Raw genomic sequence first — 22,098 nt, 5'->3', positions numbered from 1 at the left:
TGATAGACTTGTAACAATTCCCAAATGTGTTTGCAAATTTTGAGGACATAGTCAAATGGAATGGTTGAACCTCTGTGCTCTGCTGCATAGTAGCTGGGTGAGCTTGGGAATATTACTATGGCAGAGCAATTTACTGTGCATCAGATATCCAAGCACTCACTCCCCATTCCCAGTCCCCTTGTAGTTAGGTGGAACTTCAAGACTGGTTCTGGCCAATAGGCTGTAAGCAAAACCAACCTGGGTCATTTCTGGGCTAAAGCGTTCTGGAGCTGGTATGATAGTGTCCATTCTCTGTTCTCCTACCCTTGTGAACTCTGAAACTCCATGTTCCAGATGGAATAGTCATGAAACAATTTCATCAGCCTGGCTCCCTGAGGGATCATCAGGGACTGATGCCCTTCTACTCCCCCTGTCCCCTGCCAGCCCACACTGAATATGTATCTAATCAATAACCCTTTGTGTTGGGACACCTGGGAGGCTCAGTGGTTGAGCATCTGCCTTTGGCTCAGGGCATGATCCTGGAGTCCCGGGATGGAGTCCCACATCGGGCTTCCTGCATGGAGACCGCTTCTCCCTCTGTCTGTGTCTCTGCTTCTCTCTCTGTGTCTCTCGTGAATAAATAAATAAATAATATGTAAAAAAAAATCCTTTGTGTTAAGCCACTGAGATTTCCAGTTTGATATGTTCCTATAGCATAATGTAGCCTACTTAACTGATTAAATTCACTAACTTTAAGCTGCCTAGGTGTTCTAATCTTCAAAATCAGGATGTCGGTAATAGTTCTTCCTTTGATTCCTACTAAATATAAAGATTAATGAAACAGTGTATATTAGGTGCCTGGTTCAGTGCTGGGACATGGTAAGTATTCAATAATTTTGTCTTTCCTATGTTCTGAAGTCTATTGATTAATCATCCCCTGTCGTGTGTCTGAAATGATGCTTTGGGGAAGCTAGAGGGAGGGAAGAAACAGGGCCTTCTAGTTTATTAAGGGCTTCCTTTCATGTTACACACAACCAAGAAGGCAAAGCATAGGAGGCAAATAGGTGGTAGAGTTCAGACTCCTAGAGACTTAACCTAGACTCGAGTTCAAATCCAGCCTCCACCATCCACAACTCATGTACAAGTTACCAAACCCATCTGGGTCTGAGTTGTGTCACCTATAGAACAATGGTAGTGATGACACCTGCCCCACCTGAAATGAGGTTGTGTAGGTAAAACTGGTAGCATGGTGCCTGGCACATAAATGCTCAATATTATTTCCTGGTGCCATTTTGGTCTGTAGGCATGTCTTATTTCCCCTCAGAGGCTACATGCTCCATGACAGCAGCCTTTAGCTCTGATTTCATCATGTGTACTCAGGGAGAGCCTGAACCTCCTATCCTGCTCAGAGTGAATACACCTTTCATGTTTGAAAAATGAGTAAATTGGCTATAAATACTTATAAAGAAAGACATATCCTATCACACGGTAAACTGGTCTTGATGGATTTAGGTGTTTTGTTTTGTTTTGTTTTTTAATATTGTCTCCTAAGCCATCCTTTATTTTAAAAAGTTCCAACGTTGGTGCCTTAGTGGAGGAAAGAGGATTCCATGAAGAGTTTGCATATCCCAGTTCTTAAGACAAAGTTATTTTAGTTGCAAGCAACCAAAGTTGTTCTCCGAAATTAAAAAGAGGAGTGTTTTGGAGAGGAAAGGGGGTGACTCAGAACCCAGTGGGAAGGGAAACTCATGTCCCAAGAGGGGCCAGGGAGCTGTGTTTCCATTCCTTTCCTCCTTGGTTTCTGTCTATGCTCCTTGGCATTCTTCCTCCCTGTAGACAGACCTCCCCTGCTATGGTGTGGACACATCTCAAAATGACCACCCCATGCCATGCACACTCATCTGTCCACACAGCACATTGTGAACAAGACAGGATATTAAGAAGAAGAGTTTATATCTTCTCCACTTGAGACTGATCGGCACCTTAAATTCTGATTTCAAGTCCCTTCCTTCCTCCCTCCAGAAAAGATTATGACCCTCAGCTTGGGCCAGGTCTCCCCACTGCTGAATTGGGTGTGGGCAGAGGTAAGCCCATGGAGAAAAGTATGTACGTTCTGTGGGGTCTCAGCACGATGGCTGGATGGGTGTGGGAAGTGAGTCGGGAAAAGGTGTGTGGCCAAGTAAATAACCTTTGCTCACCTTTCCCTTTGTTCAACATTGTCTTGAATTATCTGCTTCTACTTGGAACAGTCTTTTAAGCCAATGTCAATTCCCTCATCTACAAAGTAGGGAATTGCATGGGAGGTTTCAACATTTCCTTGAAGTGCTAACATAACACATTTTATAATTATTTTAGTTGATTGGCTGGCTTGCCTCACTAAAAGTCATCAGCAATTCTGATGGTCTCAGAATAATGCATCTGGCTTCACTTCAGGGAGAAGTATAGGAGAAACATAGGCATGAAGTTATGGAGGCTGAGTGAATCCCAGATTTCCTCTGAGTGAAGAGGCTATTGTTGAAATAATTTTTGGAACTTTGTTGACATTTGAAAACCTTGAGCGAGCTACACTTTTTCCCCATTTTTTCCTTTATTTTGTGGTCTTGAAAAGAAAGAGTTCCTTTCCATTTTCAAATTTTTAAAAATGTTGCTGTTATTCCTGCCACATCAGATTGCAATTCTTCCCATCAGCTAGTATGCCTTTAGTCATGGGTTCTTGTTTTTACCACTGTCTGTGTCCAGCTGATGAAAATTACTCAAATTGAAGTCTTGTCTTAATCAACTAATATTACACCATAATTTAGTTTTAGTCATTGTTTATAAGAATCTTTGAAGCATCCTTTTGAAGACAATTTAGTCAACTCAGAGTATTCCAGGGCCTGGCTATAGAATGTAGCCCTTTCGATTTAGAAGTTCTGAGTATAGCAACTTGGAAAACCCAAGGAGGTAATAGTAGCTGCTTAGCTGGCCAGGCCATTGGATTCCACAGTGATCCTCCTTCTCTTCCTGTACAAATCGGTCGTTGCCTTCACTGCCAAAGCAAGTCTCTCTCAAGAGTTCTGCCTTCCTCACTCTGCTACTTTTCTAAAGGGCCTTGAGAATAAAATGTCATTGTTTGCCACTCTTCAAAGTAACAGTTGCCATCAAAATGTTAGGTTCCAGTCATCTGTGCCCATATAAACATTGGCTTCACGTTGCGTCAGTTATGGGGTTTTTGACCACGTAACATCGGTGAACAAGTATTCTTCTATGGTCATTAATTAAATCATTGTTTATAGTCTCAGATTGTTATAGTATGGAGGCAGCATAACATTTTTCATCTCAAGTGACATGAGGTCCAGAGGGGCCCCCCCTTACATACTTTCTCCCTGAGTCAGCCAAGTTCTTCAGTGAAATGAAGCATTAGCATTCGAGGACCAAAACAGACCCAGGGAGAGCCCAGGGGAGTCCACGGAAAAGCCTGTTGACTGGCTGGCCAGAGTGACTCAGGAGTTGTATGGCCAGCACCTATCTTTTCCCCAGGTTGGTGGCCAAGGACCCACTATCAGTGCATTTCTTCTTGCTAGGAAGCCTGGTAGCCATGGAGACAGTTCTCAGCCAGTGCACCTCAGACACTGTCCCTTGAAAATGGGTTCCTGGGGATTTTCCTACCCCTTGCAGGAGTTCTATCCCTTGTCCAATCTACTAGCAAAAACCAGAGAGGCCTGGAGCTCATCGGTTTGTTTCATTTTATGCATAACTAGGTCCTATCTTGAGGGAACCAGCCCTAATGAGGCAAAGCAGCAAACCATTTTAAATACATTAAAACAATCATTGCCACTGTAGAACGGCTTGTGGAATTTAAAGCTCTGCTTTCACACTATTGGATAAACAAGTGAACTGGGGGAGCAGAAAAGAAGGACTGACTAGCCCCAATATTCCATAAAGCCATGATGACCTTCTCTAATGTTCAGTGTGCCAAGATTTTAAATAAGCACTGCCTGATTCTCCTTCAAAAATCACGGTGAAGGGAGTGTTTTCCAGCTGTGCAAATAAAGAAGGACCTCTGTGTTTGGGTTCTCAACCAATCAGTCATCGTTAGGTCGAATGGAAATGCCACACGAGGCTCTCTTGGTTGTCTGCTCAGCTTGTCCCTTTTTGATGGGTTAATGGTCATTTTCTCCTCATTTGAAAGAATTGGTGGCCTGAGCCCTCCTCAGAAGTTCATACCCACAGTCTTTCCATCAGTAAATTCTTAATTTCACTCTACCTTTCCAACTACCTTGTTCTCTAACAGATAACTTAAATTTATGAGGCCAGAATGGTTATCAGTGGGGTTTAGGGGAAAATGAAAATTAAAGCTTTTTGCCATTTTGAAACAGGTGTGAGAAGGCAAAAAATGTCATTCAGATACATTTATGTAATTCTTTTTTAAAAATTTTATGCCTTTTGACCAATGTCTTCCTAATTCCCCTCCTAAACACACACACACCCCTAGTAACCACCATTCTACTCTTTGATTCTACATTTTGCCTTTTTAGATTCCATATAAATTCCACTTATGTGATATCAAATAGTATTAGTCTTACTTCATCGCACATACCTCATTTAGCATGGTGGTCTCAGTGTCCATGTTGTCCCCATGGCAGGATTTTCTTCTTTCTCGTGGCTCAATAATATTCCATGGTGTACATTCTATAGAACATGAAGATTGGAGTGGAGAAGATAATGGTGATGAAGCTGAAGACAGAGCTATGTTTTTGGTTACAGCTAAGCATGATGAACTGCTTACTCAGTGGCAGGTAGAATGTCAAGTATGTTTGTGTATTACCTCTTTTGACCTCTTAATAAGCTTTAGGAGGTACATGAGCAGGAAACAGATCTGGAGAGACTGGCACCTTGCCCCAGGTGAGCAGCCAGGAGGTGACAGAGCCAGGATTCGGGCCCAGCAGATCCAAAGCCTGAGCTTAACTCTTCACCAGGTTGTGAGGTTGCCTCTCTTTGGGGTGAAGATAGTCCCTTTTCATGGAAGACTCTTGCCTGTTTCCCATAATATAGAGGAATCTAGAAAATGGAATTTAGAGATTGAGGCAAGACTTTAATATGTCATAGCTAATAAAGGCTGGATGAGGATTTATACCCAGCCTGTGTGTCCCAGAAGTGGTCCTGCCTCAGTCTGTGTAGGCATGTAGTCCAGTTCTTGACAAAAATGTCAAGAACAAATGGGAACTTTCAGGCTCTGAAAGGAGATGAGGTAGGGGGAGTTGGCTGATCAGTAGAGCTGCAGACAAGCCAACTTTCCTAGCTCTACCATGTGATCCTTCAAATTATTTTTCCTAACATTCAATTTGAAATTAAAAGTGTAATATTATTCACAAAGGAAAGGTTTGCTCCTAAATCTAAGGTTTGGGGCTGATTCTGACAGCTTCACTCTTGGGAGCGATGCTCACAGAGGCAGCTGGGCTCCCTGCCCTGGGGGGCATTCTCTCCCAGTGAGTTATTTCCAATTCACTGAACATGTACCCCCCAGCACTCAGGGCCAGCAGACCCCTTGTTTGGTCTTTGTGAAAGAACAAGGAATTGTGGAGACAGAAAGCTGTTTGTAAAACTGTACATTTTTTTTTTTTACAGAAATAAATAGTGTGTGCTGTTGACAGGGAGGAGGAAGATGGAATACTGCAAGGGTCTTCCAAGAACACTGCTCTTCCCTTAGGGAATGCACACGAGGTCACACCATTCACCTCACTGCCCACCTGATTGCCCAGGCAAGACTGAAGTATGAGCTTGCTTATCTTCAGCTTGTCTTATTTAAGAGGGAGAAAGCCTTTGAAAAGATCCAACAGGAGCAGTGGCCATCACATCAAAGGCAGAAAGAGGACCTTGGTGTGTGAGGTGCATGCCCAGGGTCTCCCATGAGATGCAGACTTGTGGGGCCCTCGGCTCTTGCATCACTGCAAAGCTGGGTATTGAATGATGTGCTGATGGAGCATCTCACACAGAGGCATCCCTTAAAAAATCTCAAAGTGAGGGTTGCCAAAATCTCAGAAACACAAAGTACCAGGGTGCCTGTGGTTGATCACACGAGTAGTTATAACCCAGAGTTCACAGAAGGCTCTGCAAGGGAATAAGGTAAATAAATTGATGTTATGTAGAAAAATGAGCAGACCACTTGTAATAGATGGCTAATTTCAGCATTAATTAGTCCTTGGTAATTACCAAACAATTGCTGATTCTGTTTTCTTACATAATATATGAAGTCCAAAAAGGCACATTACAGAAGAGAATAAACATTCAAGGGCTAGATTTTAAAAGAAATATGAGTGAAGGAAGGGGGCAAGTGGCCATTCCAGAGAATTCATAGGGAAAAGAAGAGAAGCACCTACAGTTATGGCCAAAGTGTCCAGCCCTCAGGGACTTCCTGTTATCCATCAAAAGGTACATTTGTTAACTAAAACTTCTACGAAAACATTTAAAAACAAAAAAGAGCCTTTCAGAAAAGTTGTAGGTTTTAATGGATTGGGGCTAGATGATAAATTTGCATTAAGCTTTACCATGTACATTATTAATAGTATTTTTATAATTTCAGCTTTTCTTGCTATTCATACATCTGCATCCCTGGTGTGTATATATTGAGATATAAGTCAGAACTGTGACCGGGTTTTCAGTAGATCTTTCGTACTATTTATTGAACATTTCCCAAGAGCTACAGAGGGGAACCACACCTTTCCCATCCCCATCCTCAACCTTCTCAGCCACCCAGACACAAACAGCCCATGACGGGTGCCTTCCTGGGGCAGGACCGCTAAACCACTGTGCCTGACCCTTCCCATTACAGGGAGAGACAGTGTCTTCTGTGGTTAAGAGCAATGACTTTGGAGTCTGATGAACCTAGATTTGAATTGATCCAGGAAAAATTACTGAGCTATTTCCTCTCTATACAGTAAGCACACAAGTTGGGCTCTTGTGTGGCCCAGGTGCCCAGAGGCAAGGTGAATCACATTCAGACCTTGTGAATGTCCCTGCATTACTATTGGCTCCCCCAGACGCTTGTGCCTGGTTCTGGGAATGCCACTCTGGACAAGATAGGCACTGGCTTTCCGTAACATGCTGTGGAGCTAATATTCCAGTGAAAGAAAGCCAAGTAAAGAAAGTGAAAAGTGGGATGCAGTGGGAGGAATTAATCCCAGTAGCTGAGCTCTGAAAGATAACGGAAGCCAGCCATGGCAAAACTGGATAAAAGATGTGCAGGGCAGAGGGGGCTGCAAGTGCAAAGGCCTGGGGGTGGGGTAGGAGGATGAGCATGGCCTGTGAGAGGAAGAAAAAGGCCAGTGAGCTGAAGCAGTGAGAAAGGGTGGGAGCACAGAAGGGGTTCAGTCACCCAGGTGGGCAGGGGCCAGTTAAGGGAGAGTCTTCATGCTCAGGGTAAGAAATTTGGATTTTATTCTAACTCTCAACAAAAGGTGTTTTAGGATTTTAAGCAAAGAGGTAGTGATCTGCTTTATATTTTCAGACGATCCCTCAGACTGCCGTGAGGAGCCTAGCTAACAGGGAGAGGTGCACGGAGGCTCTGGGAAAGAGACAGTGGAGTCCTGGGGTCAGCTAGAAGCAATGCAGATGGGAAAGAGGAATTTCAATATATTTTAGAGGTAGGGCCAGAGGAACATGCCATTGGATTAGCTATGGGGTGGGGTGAGGAAATGATGACTATCAAAGATAATTCTTATGTTTTTGGCCTAATTGGGTAGTGGCGCCATTTGCTAAGATGGGGAGGACCCACCAGGGAAGCAATGGTTTTGGACAGGGAAATCAGGAGTTGGCTTTGGACAAGTTGAGTCTGAGAATCCTGTTCCTCATCCCCATGGAGGTGTCAGGTATACAGTTGGCTATGGGTCTGTAGCTCTGGGGAGAAGCCAGCTCTTCAGAACTCTGAGTGTGATAAGCAAGGCCAAGTGAGGATGGTGTCCCAGTTCGGTCTCCTTCCAAATGGGTGATTGTGTTTCCTTCCTACTCTCCCCCATGTAATGATCTGTCTCTCCCATCCTCCTCCGTACATTCATTCCCTTTCTTCTCTTGGCCCTATTTTGGAAAACCTAAATCAGGGATTTTTACTGTTGGCTTTGAGCATGAGAATGAAAATGCAGACAACCAAGAAAAATTCCTTCTAAGAGCTGCTGCCTTCAGTGCATATTTGGTGCAGGACCCCCAATAGAATTTCTCTACATGATGAATTGTTCACCCATGTATCCTGATGGTCCAGAACCTCCAGCTCTTTCCTCCTCTAACATGGCAACATCTATCTTGGCTTGTCCTCTGTGCCTTGTTTTTGGCTGTAAGACCTTCCTTCAGAGCCTAAGATTTACCTACTAGCAAAGTGATGAAATGTTTTCTTGCTGATTCAGACACTGGTTGCAGCTGCTGTGCATGAAGGCATGATAACTATGAATGCTCCCCTTCACCCAGCAACACTTTGAAACTTGCCTTTCCCACCTTACCTCCAAGAAGAGGCCACCTGGAAGCCTTACAAGAGCACTAACCCAGATGGATGTCCCTAACTGTAGTGCCTAGCCTCAGAGGGGAGTGCCAAGGTGCAAATGGGCCCCCTCCCAGGTCACAAGCTAGAACAGGCACTCACTGCCTGTTCCTTTGGGGCCCTGTTTCCCGTGGCCCCAGACGGGAGTGACAATGCATGTTAATTAGCAGTGTGCAGAGCTGTCATCAGGAAGCCAGAAACCACATGGTCCCAACCTGGTTTGGGGTTGGCACAGCAAATTCAAACCAGCTGGCCTTTGTTTGGAAATGCCCTGGGAGGGTCCTGCCCCTTTCTGGACAACAGAAGGGCTGGCATTTCCTTACCCAGAGCACACTTTTAGACAAGAGGCTCTACAAACACTATAGCAAGTGCTGTGACAGATCTGGCTTCAGAGGCACCCATATCCTTCTCTGATTTGCTGGCAAGTAGGACATGGCATGAGCTTAGTTCTAAGGGTCCTTATTTCATGGGAAGGAAACATGAGTTCCATCCATACAGTGTTTCCCTTATTAAAATCCTCCCAAGGGATCCCTGGGTGGCGCAGCGGTTTGGCGCCTGCCTTTGGCCCAGGGCACGATCCTGGAGACCCGGGATCGAATCCCACAACGGGCTCCCAGTGCATGGAGCCTGCTTCTCCCTCTGCCTGTGTCTCTGCCCCTCTCTCTCTCTCTCTGTGACTATCATAAATAAAAATAAAAAAAAATAAAAAAATAAAATCCTCCCAAGACTCCCTGCCTGGAGGATAAATTCTGAACTCCTTCCCAAGGTCCTTACGTGACAGTCCTGCTCATCTCTGACTTATAGCATCTGATTTCCAGCCTCTCTCCCCCAGTTCCTTACTCTAGCTATTCTGAGCTATTTTCAGCTCCTAGAAGAAGCCTGACTTGGGCCTTCTTACTCATACTTTACTCACATTTTGCTGGATACACTGTTCCTCTAGCTAACCAGCACTCATCCCTTGGGGGTCAGCTGCACTGACCCTTCCTCAGGGTAGCTGGGTTGGATAGGCTCTCCCTGCTGTGTTTTGTAGCATAATATTGATGGTGCTATTTTGCAGTTGTCTGTTTCCTTAGACCTGCCAGGCCCCAGGAGGCAGGGGCTGTGCTCATCTCTGCTTCTCCACTCCAAGGCACCAAGAAAGGCTTCAATGAATGAATGAGAGCCCCCCACCCCACCTCACCAGGGATCCAGATCTTGCTCAGTTCATGTCTGCCCTTGTAACATCTGACCCATTGTGAAGCCAATGGGACCTCACGCTGAAGAGGAACTCAAGATCAAAACGGTGTCCCCATCCACAAGATGATAGCACGTTTAGGACTTTTTCTGTTACTTAGAAACCACGTCAACCGAGCATATTCAAAAGGCAGGTCTGGTAACCACATGAGGGGTGTGAGCTGGAGTTTCCGCCTCAGACACACAAAGGGCAAAAAATTCTGTAGGAGCAAAAGGCACAGACGAAGAGAGTCCTAAGCATGGGTCCACCTTTGGTATTTATCTGCTGCCTGATACCTGTGAGAACATGGGCGAAACACTTCTCTATAGTCTGCCTTGAGCACCTGACCTTTATCGTGGACACAGTTATGTCCGCTTCATCATGTTGTCAAGAATAAATGAGACAAAGCTTATCAGCTGTTCAGCAGATTTTGTGCCCCTTCAAATTAATTGTGGCTAGTGTTTATTACAGTTATAAAAATGAGATGGCCTTTAAATTTTGTGGTTCATAGTTTTCCCATTGGAAATAAACCCACTCAACTAAACAAAAACAAACAAGCAAAAAAGTTGCAGAATGGCTGTAAAGAGGACTCTCCCTTCCTGACAGAGGAGGTGTAGGTGTATGTGTAAGTGTATGTGTATATGTGTATGTATTAAAAAAAAAAAGTCTGGGAGGACATTCTCTAAAGGGTGAGCAGGGGGCTTCCCCTGAGAGGTGGGTTTATGGTTGACCTTAATTATTCCTTCTGCTTGATTATATTTTCAAGATCCCATGAACACATTACTCATGAAGTGGGTGACGGTAGAAAGGAGATACAATGTTTAGAAAGGATAGGAAAAGAAACAAAAGAAGGTGACTAGATGCACAGGCTGTTACTAACCTTGGTTGTCTCTTGGCAGGATTTTTCACCCAGATCTCCACCTTGGCTGATGTACAGGAAAATGTCATGGAATACCTACACGTACTGAGCCGGCCCAAAGTCATCGATCAAGAGCACGACGTGGTATGGACTGAAGCTTACATCGACAGCACTGTGAGTCCCCAGGGCCTTTGGGGGTGGCCAGAGGTATTCTTCTGTTAATTCCAGAAGACCGTGTTAACCTTAAAAATAAAACTGTCAGTTATTTTACTAGCCAAAATGGATTTATTTAGGAATAGCAAAGAATTGCAATCCAGGGCAAGCATGCTACAGTAAAACTATAGGCAAGTCCAACAAACAAAAGGAAGGGATGTTATTTTATGGAAGAAGGAGAAAGTTAGAAGGGTTGTTTTGAACAAAAATCTTCTGGAATCCCAGAGGTCAAGGCAATGATGGCTTCCCATTGGCTGAGTACAAGAGTGCTTCATTTCTTGTAGAAGATGCAATATACATCTTTTCCTTTGGAGGCCTTTAATTGATGCTTCTTTTCTGTTGAGGATTCTTCTGTTGGGTCTGTCATTGACAATGCTTCCCACCAGCCTCCCCTTCTAGCATTCCAGTCCACTTTAGTGAGGTTTCCCTTTCTTGATTCTTATCTATCACTCTTCCTCCATAATGGAGCTCGATGACATTTTCCTTTGTTGTACGGTTTGTGTTGATCCTCTTAAGAAGCAAGGTTAGTGAAAAATCATATCAGAATGTCACAGGCACTTTGGGAAAGAGTCTGGTCGACACAGAGATGTCGCTTTTAAGCTGTGTCTCCTCTCATTACTTTGTTTTCCTTCTCTGTGTGCAAATTCTGTCCGTAGCCATGATTATGGGCATGTTAGAGTCAGTCCTCGCCATCTGAGAGGTGCAGTCCCAGTGATGAATTTTGGGGGCTCAACTTGGGAAGGTGACCAAAGTTCAGTTCCAGCAGTGAATTGGAGCCATGGGAGAGGCCACAGATGCATTTTCTTCCCATAAACAAATGAAAATATGCTTCAGGGATGGTTATATAGGCAATGGATTGATGTCAGAACTCTGGCCATGGGTTCATTCTAAAGCCAAATCCCAAGCAAAAGAATCTGATGCTGAATTAGCAAAAAAGGAGGAGCTTTGCCAATCATCAGGCAGTGGCTCAATGGCTGGGTTTTTTGTGTAATTTCAGGGTGATTTTTCATAGTGATAATGAGTCTGATGGGAGTGGTGTTTTTCATTTATTGATAGTAAATGTTCTCACGGGGCCTCTCTCCCATCGTTTTTGTTGGGATTAACATCACATTAATCACTGTAACCCAGACACAGCCATCCTCCAGAGTGATCTCAATGGCTACAGTGGGCCGGCTTTTCCCTCCATGAGCTCTCTCACACTGGCTGCCTTCTGGCAGCTGCAGGCAAATGCAGGGCAGGAACAGCATGTAGGAACCTATCTTGGGGGACACCACAGCAGCCTCCCCTACCTCAGCCCACAGGACACAGTAGGATCACAGAAATATGAACTGATTACCCCTTCCTGGGAGAAATGCCCTGCATAGAGATGGGTGTTAAGCTGAAAAACCCTGTTGGATTGCTAGGGAGACCTGGGCCTTTTATCATCTTCCTAGTCTGACCCCAGGTTTGCTTAGAATCTTGGCAATGAAATGAACGAGCTGCCCCATTTATGTTGGCACCATACTAATAGTAATGGCCATAAGATCAGCATGGGTGGGTGCACCTCTTCTTATGTGTGGCTGTGTAAAGCAGGAAAAGCAGATATGAAGAGGAGCAGTGAAACTAGCCAAGAATGAATTGAACTAGTCACCCAGTGGTTTTGTGTACAAACCCTAAAGAGCCACTTTGATCAAGCATTTTATTTGTTTTATCAGTTTAAGACATATAAAACAGAGCCTCTGTCATTAAAGCATAGTAGTACCAGCACCTGGAGAGACAGACAGGTCAATAGAATAGGCAGTTTAAAAAAGGGGATCCAAATCCATATAGAAATTCAGTAGAGATAAAGGTGGCATCTCAGATCAGTGGGGTTAAGATGACTTCATAATAAATCCTTTTGAGAAAGCTAGATGGCCATTTTAGGAAAAGGTAAAATTAGTTCTATTCATCAGGTCATGCCCAAGAAAGAAATCTAGGTAAAATCCAGGTGCCAAGCAGTCAAAACTTTAAAAAACTAAGCCATACAAGCACTAGAACAAAACCTGGGTGAATTCCTCTATGACCTGGGTTCAGAGAAAATCTCTCTAACAATGACTCTAAAATCCAAATGCAATGAAAAGAAACATAAATAAATTTGACTCCTTAAAGACAAAACAAAGTGAAGACCAACTTTTGTAGGTAAAAAACCACAGTAAGCAAAGTCAAAGGCATGGGGTAACATGGGAAAAAATATTTGCAATGTAGAGCGCGCATTAAGTCATTAATAATCCTAATATATAAAGCACTTTTCAAAATCGAGGGCAAAATCTTAAAATTCCTGTAAAAAAAAAGAATTGAGCAAAAGACATGAGCAGACAATTCACAAAAATAATAAAAACAGCTTTTTGACAAATGAAAGATATATGGCTTCGCTCATAGAAAGAGAAGAAAAATGAAAATTACACTCTAGTGAAATACAATTTCACACCTATCAGGGTGACTAAAATTAAAAGCCTAACTGTGCACTTGGTAAGACTATGGGAGAAAGGACACTCATGGGTCACGTTTGGAAGACAGAATGGGGTAATATCTATGATGGGGAATTTGCAGTTACACTCTGACCCAGCAATTCCACATCTAGGAGTGAACTCTGAAGATGACCCTCCAATAGCAAGAAAATACAGATGAAAAAACAGACTTGTTCATTACAGAAATACATGTTATTTCAAAATATTGCAAGTTACTTAAATACCCAAACATCGCAGATTATGATAAAACTGTGGTACAGATACATCATGGATCTTAATATTAAAAACAAGAATGAGGATGACTTATTTCTATTGTTTGACATAGAGTGAATACCAGGATATATTGCTAAGTAAGAAAAACAAAATGTAGGAGTACAAATAGAGTGCCACCTGTTGCATAAGAAAGAAGAGGAAGTAAAATGTGCATGTACCTGCTTCTTTTTATAAAAAGAAACATAGCCAGGATAAACTGGAAACCAGTGGAATCCGTTACCTATGAGAAGTGGGAGGAAGAACAGAAGAGGAGATAGTGAAGGGAGTGAGATGCCTCTGGATACACCTTTTTGCATAGTTTAGACTTTTGAAAGCAGTTTGCTGTTCTATGCACTCAAAAATTAAAATTGACAAGAATGAGGGGGGAACTAATAGCAAATGCAAACAGAACCAAATGAATCCAACTGCATTTCTTTTTTTTTTTTTAAGTTTCCAATTTATTTTTTTTTATTTTTATTTATTTATGATAGTCACAGAGAGAGAGAGAGAGGCAGAGACATAGGCAGAGGGAGAAGCAGGCTCCATGCACCGGGAGCCTGATGTGGGATTCGATCCCGGGTCTCCAGGATCGCGCCCTGAGCCAAAGGCAGGCGCCAAACCGCTGCGCCACCCAGGGATCCCCCCAACTGCATTTCAAATGAACTACAAAAATTATCAAGAAAGGAAGAAAAAGCAGTAAACCTTTGAATATAGTAGTTATGCACAATATTAAATGTTGAACATATAGTCCTTTGACTATCCTGAGTCTAAGTGGGAGAGAGAATGGAAAATAAATATTTTTAAAGATTTTATTTATTTATTCATGAGAGAGGGGGGAGGCAGAGACACAGGCAGAGGGAGAAGCAGGCTCCACATAGGGAGCCCAATGTGGGACTCGATCCTGGGTCTCCAGGATCACGCCCTGGGCAGAAGGCAGCGCTAAACTGCTGAGCCACCCGGGCTGCCCTGGGAAATAAATTTTAAACTCCTTATGGTGTCATTTGGAGTACCATGGGTCTAGCAATTCTGAATCTATTTTGAGAGTATGATAGGATTGAGCAAATGTGTAAACAAGACAAAGCAGACACCTGTGGGATGAGACTGGGTGGGAGGTATCAGAATGAGACCATAACTCTGTCCTTTGAAAAGGCCTAGAAGCAGTGGCACCCCAGTAGCAATGAGCACATCTGGAACCCAAACCCCAGCTTCTAAAAACCATTCCCCATTAAAAGACACCAGGGTTCCTTAGAGAAATTGTTAATTGCAGGGCTAGGGCTAGGAAGATGCCCCTCTCCCTCCCAAAAAGCCTGGAATTTTTTTTTTAAGATTTCATTTATTCATGAGAGACACACAGAGAGAGGCAGAGACATAGAGGGAGAAGTAGGCTCTCTATGGGAAGCCTGATGTGGGACTCGATCCCAGCACCCAGGATCACATTCTGAGCCAAAGGCAGACACTCAATCACTGGCCGCCCAGGCATCCCAAGCCTGGAATATTTTATGCCAGAAACTAAGAAGTACTCAAGAAACAATGAGGTCATATGAAAAGGACATAGAAGTCAGTATGAAAGGACCCTCACTGGTCAACTCTGGGACAGTTTGAACCTCAAAATAAACATGACAGTAATGGATTATAACCTGTGAAATAAAACAGATATCTATATGTTCTTTCAGATAGTGAAGAGATAAACAAATCTCAAAGGAATGAACTAAAGAGGTAATGAGATAGGTGGTCAGGGGTGCAGTGTATAGTGGACTGCTGACTTAGTAAATGTGCAGGGTGTCATGGAGATGGAAAAGCACCACTTTCTAGCCATTTTGGGAAAGACTGTTTAGAGCAAAGGTCATCAGTGGATGCTAAACTAATGGGAAGATTTGGAACAGGTTATTTTCATCGTCTCAAAGACCTTCCCCATAGATTTTTGAGTGGATATATGGGGGAAAAGTAGTATCTGCACAGTAGGAGAATCCAGACAAAAGCTAGAGTGGGTCATCTAAATTAGTGTCACTAATGAGAAGCAAATGTGCATGACGTGCTTCTGGAGGAGGACACATCCCACTTAATGGAGTATTCCATTGGGTATATGTAACCTGAAGGTCATGGAAGAGGATGAAGCTTAGTATTAATATGATGCCTTGCTTTTGATCATATTAATCACCTAAATCAATTGTTTTAGATTTACTAAATCATATACACACATGCACATATTATACGTGCATACATATACTTATGTATGAAGGGCAGTTAAGAGCTAAGGAGAACCCATCACTACTCCAGCTTTTCCACTAAAGAATTCTCAACAGCAGAGGCGAAGTAAGGGTCTGGGAGCAGCTCTGAACATGCCGTTTTAGAGGAAATGTCTTTGATGTCTTGTGCTTTATCTTCAATATTCTATGAAATTTGCATTCTGTTCCATAATCATTGTTACTTACTTTAAAATAAAATGATGCTCTAAGTGGCTCATAATTGAGTAAAATGGTATGGCAAGATAACAGAGCTCATTTATTCCACCTCTTCAAGAATCCTTTGATATACATAAAACTAGCCCCCCAGACTATGTTTGTCCCTGAAATGAATAATAGCTCAACACCTCCTTTATGCTTTCCCAGCTTCTGTTATATCTTTGCAAATAGCATGGATAAATAATTCCCCTCGTACAATGTTCTGAGAATCCCTTCTCATCTTGGTGGTGCTGAGAAACCTGCTGAGTCAGGGAAGGCACTGCGCTTTCCATCTTCCTTCTTTCTAGGCCTGTTCAGTGAGGACAGGCAGCTGCTGCTCCAATGGATCCTTCTCTGGCCAGGAAGCAACAATCTCTTCAAAGTCTTTATCTGGGCCTGGATCTGGCCAGGTCAAGGACAAAGGTCCCCTGTTGTTTGTGTGGATTCAAAATAGGATTTGTATCCTGAACTCATCTGCGGAATCTAAATTCTGAGCTGAACCCATCCACTTTGGAACCCTCCACAAGATGAATGGGTTTGGGGAGGGACCAGCAATTGCAAGTTTATGACCATCCTGACAATTCTGGACAGTCCCAAGCCAGCATTTTCCTAATATGTCCCACCTTGCAATAATGAAAGACACTAAATTCTGAAGCACTTAACATTGACCCTATTTTCATAATGTCCTGGTTTAGCAATGGCAGCTTTGGATTTTTTTAATATTTAAGCATTTACAATCTACCTGAGTTTATTAATTGAGCGTATTGAATTTAGAGTTAGAATAGCCTCAGCTTCAATTCCATGTCTATACTATACGAGCTACGAGACCATAAGCAAGTCACTTAGGTTATTTGAGTGCTGTTTTCTTCATTTACAGCATGGGAATAAAGCCTGCCTTCCAGGGTTGACCGAAGGATTAAATGTCTGTGCATGGTGAGAACACAGTAAATAATACCTTCTCCAACCTCAGGAACTCAGTGTGAATTTTTCTCCTTGTCTGCGGGGAGTTTTGGAAGTCCTCTCCTTTTTTGACCTGGGTCTCACATAGTAACTACAATATGGCTTAAACCATTTTGATAATAGAATCTGGCACTTGGATATAATGAGTACCTTGGAAGCACTATTCCTCTAGAGATGCACATTAATCCCTTGGAATTTACTTTGCTCTAATTACCTATTGTGGACAGGGCACTAATGTGTGGGACTAGTGCCTAGGGTCACGGTTCCCAAGAAGGACTGGTGGGCGTGCTGCACCATCCCATCAGAGCCCCCATAGCCTCACAGAGGTAAGTACTAGCCAGTTGCCCAAGGAAAGGAAATATGGTAGGAGCCTTCTTAATTACCTGCCATGTAAAGGACTTGGTACCTCTCTGCCCTAACACAGTTCATGCCTATTGCTCGAGGCACACTGGATGTTGGATCTGAAAGGCCATGCTGGTACCAGAAGTTGATCTATGACTGTTCCAAGTTGAGTTTCAAGCTTACTCAAAGTTAATTGTCTTTATACTTAGACTTCCCAAACCTGTTGACGCCAGCTGTTATTTTATCATAATTGTATAAGTTAATTAAATATTATTGAAAACAGTAACTTAATGACTGTTAAAGGAAAGTTGTTACTTCTATAGACATGTAAATGAATGTATTGAAAAGACTCTAAAGAAAATTGCTAAAAATTACTAGTGTCTTAACTATGGGCAAAGCATCTGTAAGACTAGGGAGGACAGCCTTCCATGCATTCAGAGGAAATTGATACTTAGCCTTTCTTTCTTCCTTCCTTCTGTTATTCCTCCCTTCCTCCCTTCTTCCCTCCCTTCCTCCCTCCCTCCTTCCCCTTCTTTCCTTCCTTCCTTCCTTCCTTCCTTCCTTCCTTCCTTCCTTCCTTCCTTCCTTCCTTCCTTTTCTTTTTGATAAGGGTAGTTTACCTTGATGTGTTTGTTCCAGTGGAAGGTAATATGGAAGGTCCAGGGCAGGGTTAGTATGTGCTTCTTGTCTTATTGCCTTTTGATAGCCTTTAGGAGATGTAGGCTCTGTGGACAATGACCTTACCAGACACAGAGAGGAGAGCCACCACTTGGTCTGTGCATAGTTTTGATTTCTAGCTAGAACTACCAATGTGCTCTTGTGACATGGGTCAGCATACTGGGACCCTGTGTCAGTTTTTATTGCTGTGTAACAGCAGCTTAAAGTAACACAAATGTATTATCTCAGGGTTCCTGTGGGTCAGGAATCTGAGCACAAGTTAGCTAAGACCCTCAGCTCAGGGTCTTACGAAGCTGCAGTTATGTGTTGGCCACACTGCTGTTCTCATCTGCAGCTCAGGGCCCCCTTCCAGGCTCATTCAGATTGTTGGCAGAATTCAGTCCCTTGAACTGAATTACCGGCCCCCCCCCCCCTTGAACTGGGGACTGGGGTTCCCATTTTCTTGCTTGCTATCACCTAGGGATTGCTCTTAGCTACTAGAACTCCATGTTCCTGCCACATGACTGATGACAGGCAGTCACACCATGGTGTTTGCTTTCTTCCAGACCAGCAAAAGTGCATCCCTCTAAAGCTTCACCTGCTTTTAAAAGCTTCTTTGATTAGGTCAAGCCCACCCAGGATAATCTGTCTTTTCATTAATTCAGTCAAGTGATAGTAACCTGATCATGCTAGTGACACCCCATCATATTCATAGTCAAGGGGAGGGGAATTTAAGGGTCATGTACCTACTGAGGCAGAAATCTTGGGAGCTGTTTTGGAATCCTACGTATTGCAACAGCCTCTGTCCACGTGCTATGGTCTGAGAGGGAAAGATAATGCCATAAAGAAATACAAAGACCACCTCCTCTTCCCTGCAAATTCTCTGTTAAGAGCAAGTCTCCAGGCAGCCATGTCTGCCCTTCATCGTAACACTGCTACTTACCACTGATGCCTCTAGGAGCCTGATTCTCCTTGTGACATTGTAGTCTGAAAGTGGCTTTCAATTTGTTTCTCAGAATCAGAAGACTTGTAACACTGCTGATTTATGTATTCTTATGTATGTGTTATGTATGTATTATTTATAGTACTCTACCAAATACTAAAGGGGTAGGTATTTGTCAATTATCTAGCAAATGTAGATGCTTGATTCCACAAGTTTGCTTAACATGGTCTTAAAAGCCTTCCTTCTTTTTAATTATCTGGTGGTTAAGGCAAAAGGAATTCCTGTTTGCTTGATTCATCCGTCATTACGGCTAAAGACCCACAGCAACAAATATAATTATGTAATTGATTTAATACTTAAATGAATAGCTTAAAATGACCCGTGAGTATCGTACTTTCCCTTTTTATTAATTACATATTGATTCATACGTTTCTGAGTCTGGACAAGCTGAAGATAAAAGTTTGTATAGGCTAAATATAGATTCTTGTACGTGAGTCAAGGATTGCATTTAACTAAGTCTGATGTAGACGTGGGACTAACAGAATTTTCCTTTCAGGGCCCATCCTCCCCGCCTAGTATTACCAGTCTGATTAAATATTCTGTTTCCTGCCTGGCTGTTCTATTCAATTTGCTTTCCTGGTGAAGCCCAAATAAATGAATTAATGTTAACAACGTTAATTATGTTTAATCTAATAAGATCTCGTGTATTAATTGACAAAACAGCAAACACCAGAATTCTGAAATTCATGGGCTTCTTATCTGAATACAAGTTGTGCACAGTCATTATCTCTTAGGTGCAGAGCAAAAAATCATTAACAATGGAATTTGTTCCATTTTGCAAGCAAATGACTTGTGCTTTCCAGTTGGGACTTAATCATCTCGGGAATGCTACCCAACTTGCTGTGCAGGGTAGGACCTGCATTAAACCTAGGAAGCATCAGCATCCCTGATCAACTCCTCCAGGGAAGTTTACACAGATCATGGTGACACACAGAAGGGAAGCAAAGAAGTCTTTTAGAAACAGTGGGAATGTGACCATTTAAAATAATGAGAATTCATTACCAAGCCCTGCTGCCCCTCCCTGATGCTGGTAATGCAATTCAGAATGCAATTTGTAGGAACTTTCAAACCAATTTAGTTGTATTTGCAAATTGGACGTGTATCCTTCCTCCTCACCCCCCACTAAGTCCAACTTGGAGAAAATGCTTTGCACTTGATAAATTGCACATTTGTTTCAGTTTCCCATCTAGGAATGGTACCTAGGCCATTTAGGAATCATTTGGGTGATTGCTTTAAGCTACAGTATCTTACTGCCTAGAAGCAATTACTCAAGGGGTTGAAGCCATCATAAGGAAGTTGTTGGGGCTTGGAAACTGAATTTACAGTATTTTCCCAAGACACCGTTGCATATCAAAGAAGTTCAAGTCGTCAAAACAAAAAGACACACGTATAGAGAAACATAAACCATCCTGCTGGGTCGTGGAACAGAGAATGCCATCTGCATTACATGGCATGGAGGAAACTGATTACGTTGGGACCTCTATTTCATAGCAGATGGGTTCATTAAATTTAATAGCCTCCAGAGCCTTTAGAAACCGTGTTAAAAACATGTGGAGCATGCTGTGACACTTCACTTCTGCCCCTGCAGTCATTATAACTCTGGCACAGACTATAAATATTATAGTACTTTATTTCCATTGAAACAGATTACTGTTATAATTATTTTTTTTGCCAGGAGATGGTGATGTTAAAAAGACTGCATTCCTGATTTCTGGTACCATTTATATTTATCCAAATATTTTCCTTTTCCATTTGATTCTAGATTTCTCTACTAAATAGTGGGGGGTTCTAGCTCAACTTTTTTTTTTCTTTGAGTTCATGTTATAAAACTATGAATTGAAACTGTAAAAATATCTTCAGGAAAGATGTTTAATACATTATGGATGACTATAAACTAATAAAAAAGCTTAGGGCTGAAAATAAAAAAATAGATTTCTAGAGTTTTTTTAGATATTTAGATTTATGGCTGTTTCTGCTACTATAGTATATTGATTTGTAACTGTCTCTAATGAAAGGACAAAGCCTCTAGAAATAGATAAGACCTTATGGAAATGGATAAGACCATTAAGCCTGAATAATCATTTAGAGCAATAGATTATTCAGTATTCTTTGTTTATAAGTGACAGCACTCAACTCAAAGTAGTAAAGGTCAAAATGAGAATTTGTGGACTCTTGGAACCAAAATATCTATGTAGTTCTGTCTTGAGGCGTGATTAGCTTCAGGAATCACTCCCATGTTTTCAACTTCCGATTAATCCTACGAGTTCCTCGATTTCTTGGCTTAGTTCCCAGACAGGCAGTTTCCCACTCTACAGAGTAGCAAACATGACCTCTAACATCTGCCAGCTTTCATTGTTTTATACCCTTGATTTCTCCCTTTCTCTTGCAGCATCTATATCAAATCCATAATAGTCCTGTTTGGGTTGCAACCACATTCTGAGAGGGTAGGTGGAGCTAATTGATGGCTGGAATCTCACAGAGTGAGGAAGAAACCCGTCCCAAAAGTCTTTGATACTGGGAGGGCTGTAAAGTAACAGAGTCCTGCATAGAACTTGTTTATAGAACCCAAAACTAATCCATGCCCAAGATTGTGTTTTCCATTATATGATATTCATTATGGTACCATGTTTTTTAAGCAGTAGAGCTCATTATCTAGTAAAATGTTCCCATGGGCACTTGGTGTATAAAACTTAGAGAAGCAGAGCTACTCTGGTGGATGTGGGGAGTGGGATCATGGAGCCCCAGTTGTTAGGCCACCTCCTGAATGCCTAGGGAAGCTCTGAAACACTTTTAGGCTTCCCCTTGACATTGCAGTGCCTAGACAGTCAACCTCTGAGAATGGCAAAATGGGATTCTCTGCTGTGGATTATCTGCTGTGCCCCTAAGTTTATAGCAAGGTAGTGCATTGAGCCAGAAGGATGGCTGTGGGGATTGGGAGGTTGTGACCATAATTGTATTAGGAAACCAAATTTCCTGTGCTTTTTCCTTCAAATATCTGTATTTCTTTTATGTTCTCTGGAGACCAGTTCTCCTGACAACCCTCATTCATGGATGAAACATGGTCTCCAAGTCCTGCTTAACATGATGTCCCAGTTCAGAGCCACCAGAGATGTTTGTGTCTCTGAATTCAGTTCTGAGAAAATTATAGAACTTACTCTAGCCTGCCATCCCATTTAGGTCATATGTG

At 42.5% G+C, this 22,098-nt stretch overlaps 1 protein-coding gene and 1 long non-coding RNA gene across 11 annotated transcripts in view; one reads left to right on the top strand and one right to left on the bottom strand.

The window, feature by feature from the left end:
- LOC111091313 overlaps positions 1 to 4,614 on the bottom strand; it is a 32,455-nt gene extending 27,841 nt beyond the window's left edge. The window contains exon 1 of the long non-coding RNA XR_005374885.1: positions 4,559 to 4,614. This is a non-coding gene — a long non-coding RNA (uncharacterized LOC111091313). The remainder of the gene's footprint in view (positions 1 to 4,558) is intronic.
- The window catches only part of CACNA2D3 (calcium voltage-gated channel auxiliary subunit alpha2delta 3), a 946,725-nt gene that overhangs the window by 657,956 nt on the left and 266,671 nt on the right, over positions 1 to 22,098 (top strand). For all 10 annotated transcript variants that reach the window (XR_005374880.1, XM_038566127.1, XM_038566132.1 and 7 more), the window contains one exon: positions 10,598 to 10,731. Coding sequence is in view for 9 of the 10 variants with exons in the window: in XM_038566127.1 (XP_038422055.1) it covers positions 10,598 to 10,731 (134 nt within the window). In the remaining variant the exon portion in view is untranslated. The remainder of the gene's footprint in view (positions 1 to 10,597; positions 10,732 to 22,098) is intronic.

The sequence above is a fragment of the Canis lupus genome, chromosome 20 (assembly GCF_011100685.1).
Source record: "Canis lupus familiaris isolate Mischka breed German Shepherd chromosome 20, alternate assembly UU_Cfam_GSD_1.0, whole genome shotgun sequence".
NCBI classification, from domain to species: domain Eukaryota; kingdom Metazoa; phylum Chordata; class Mammalia; order Carnivora; family Canidae; genus Canis; species Canis lupus.
Note: the sequence above shows the minus strand (reverse complement) of the source record. Positions and strands in the feature narration are given on the sequence as shown.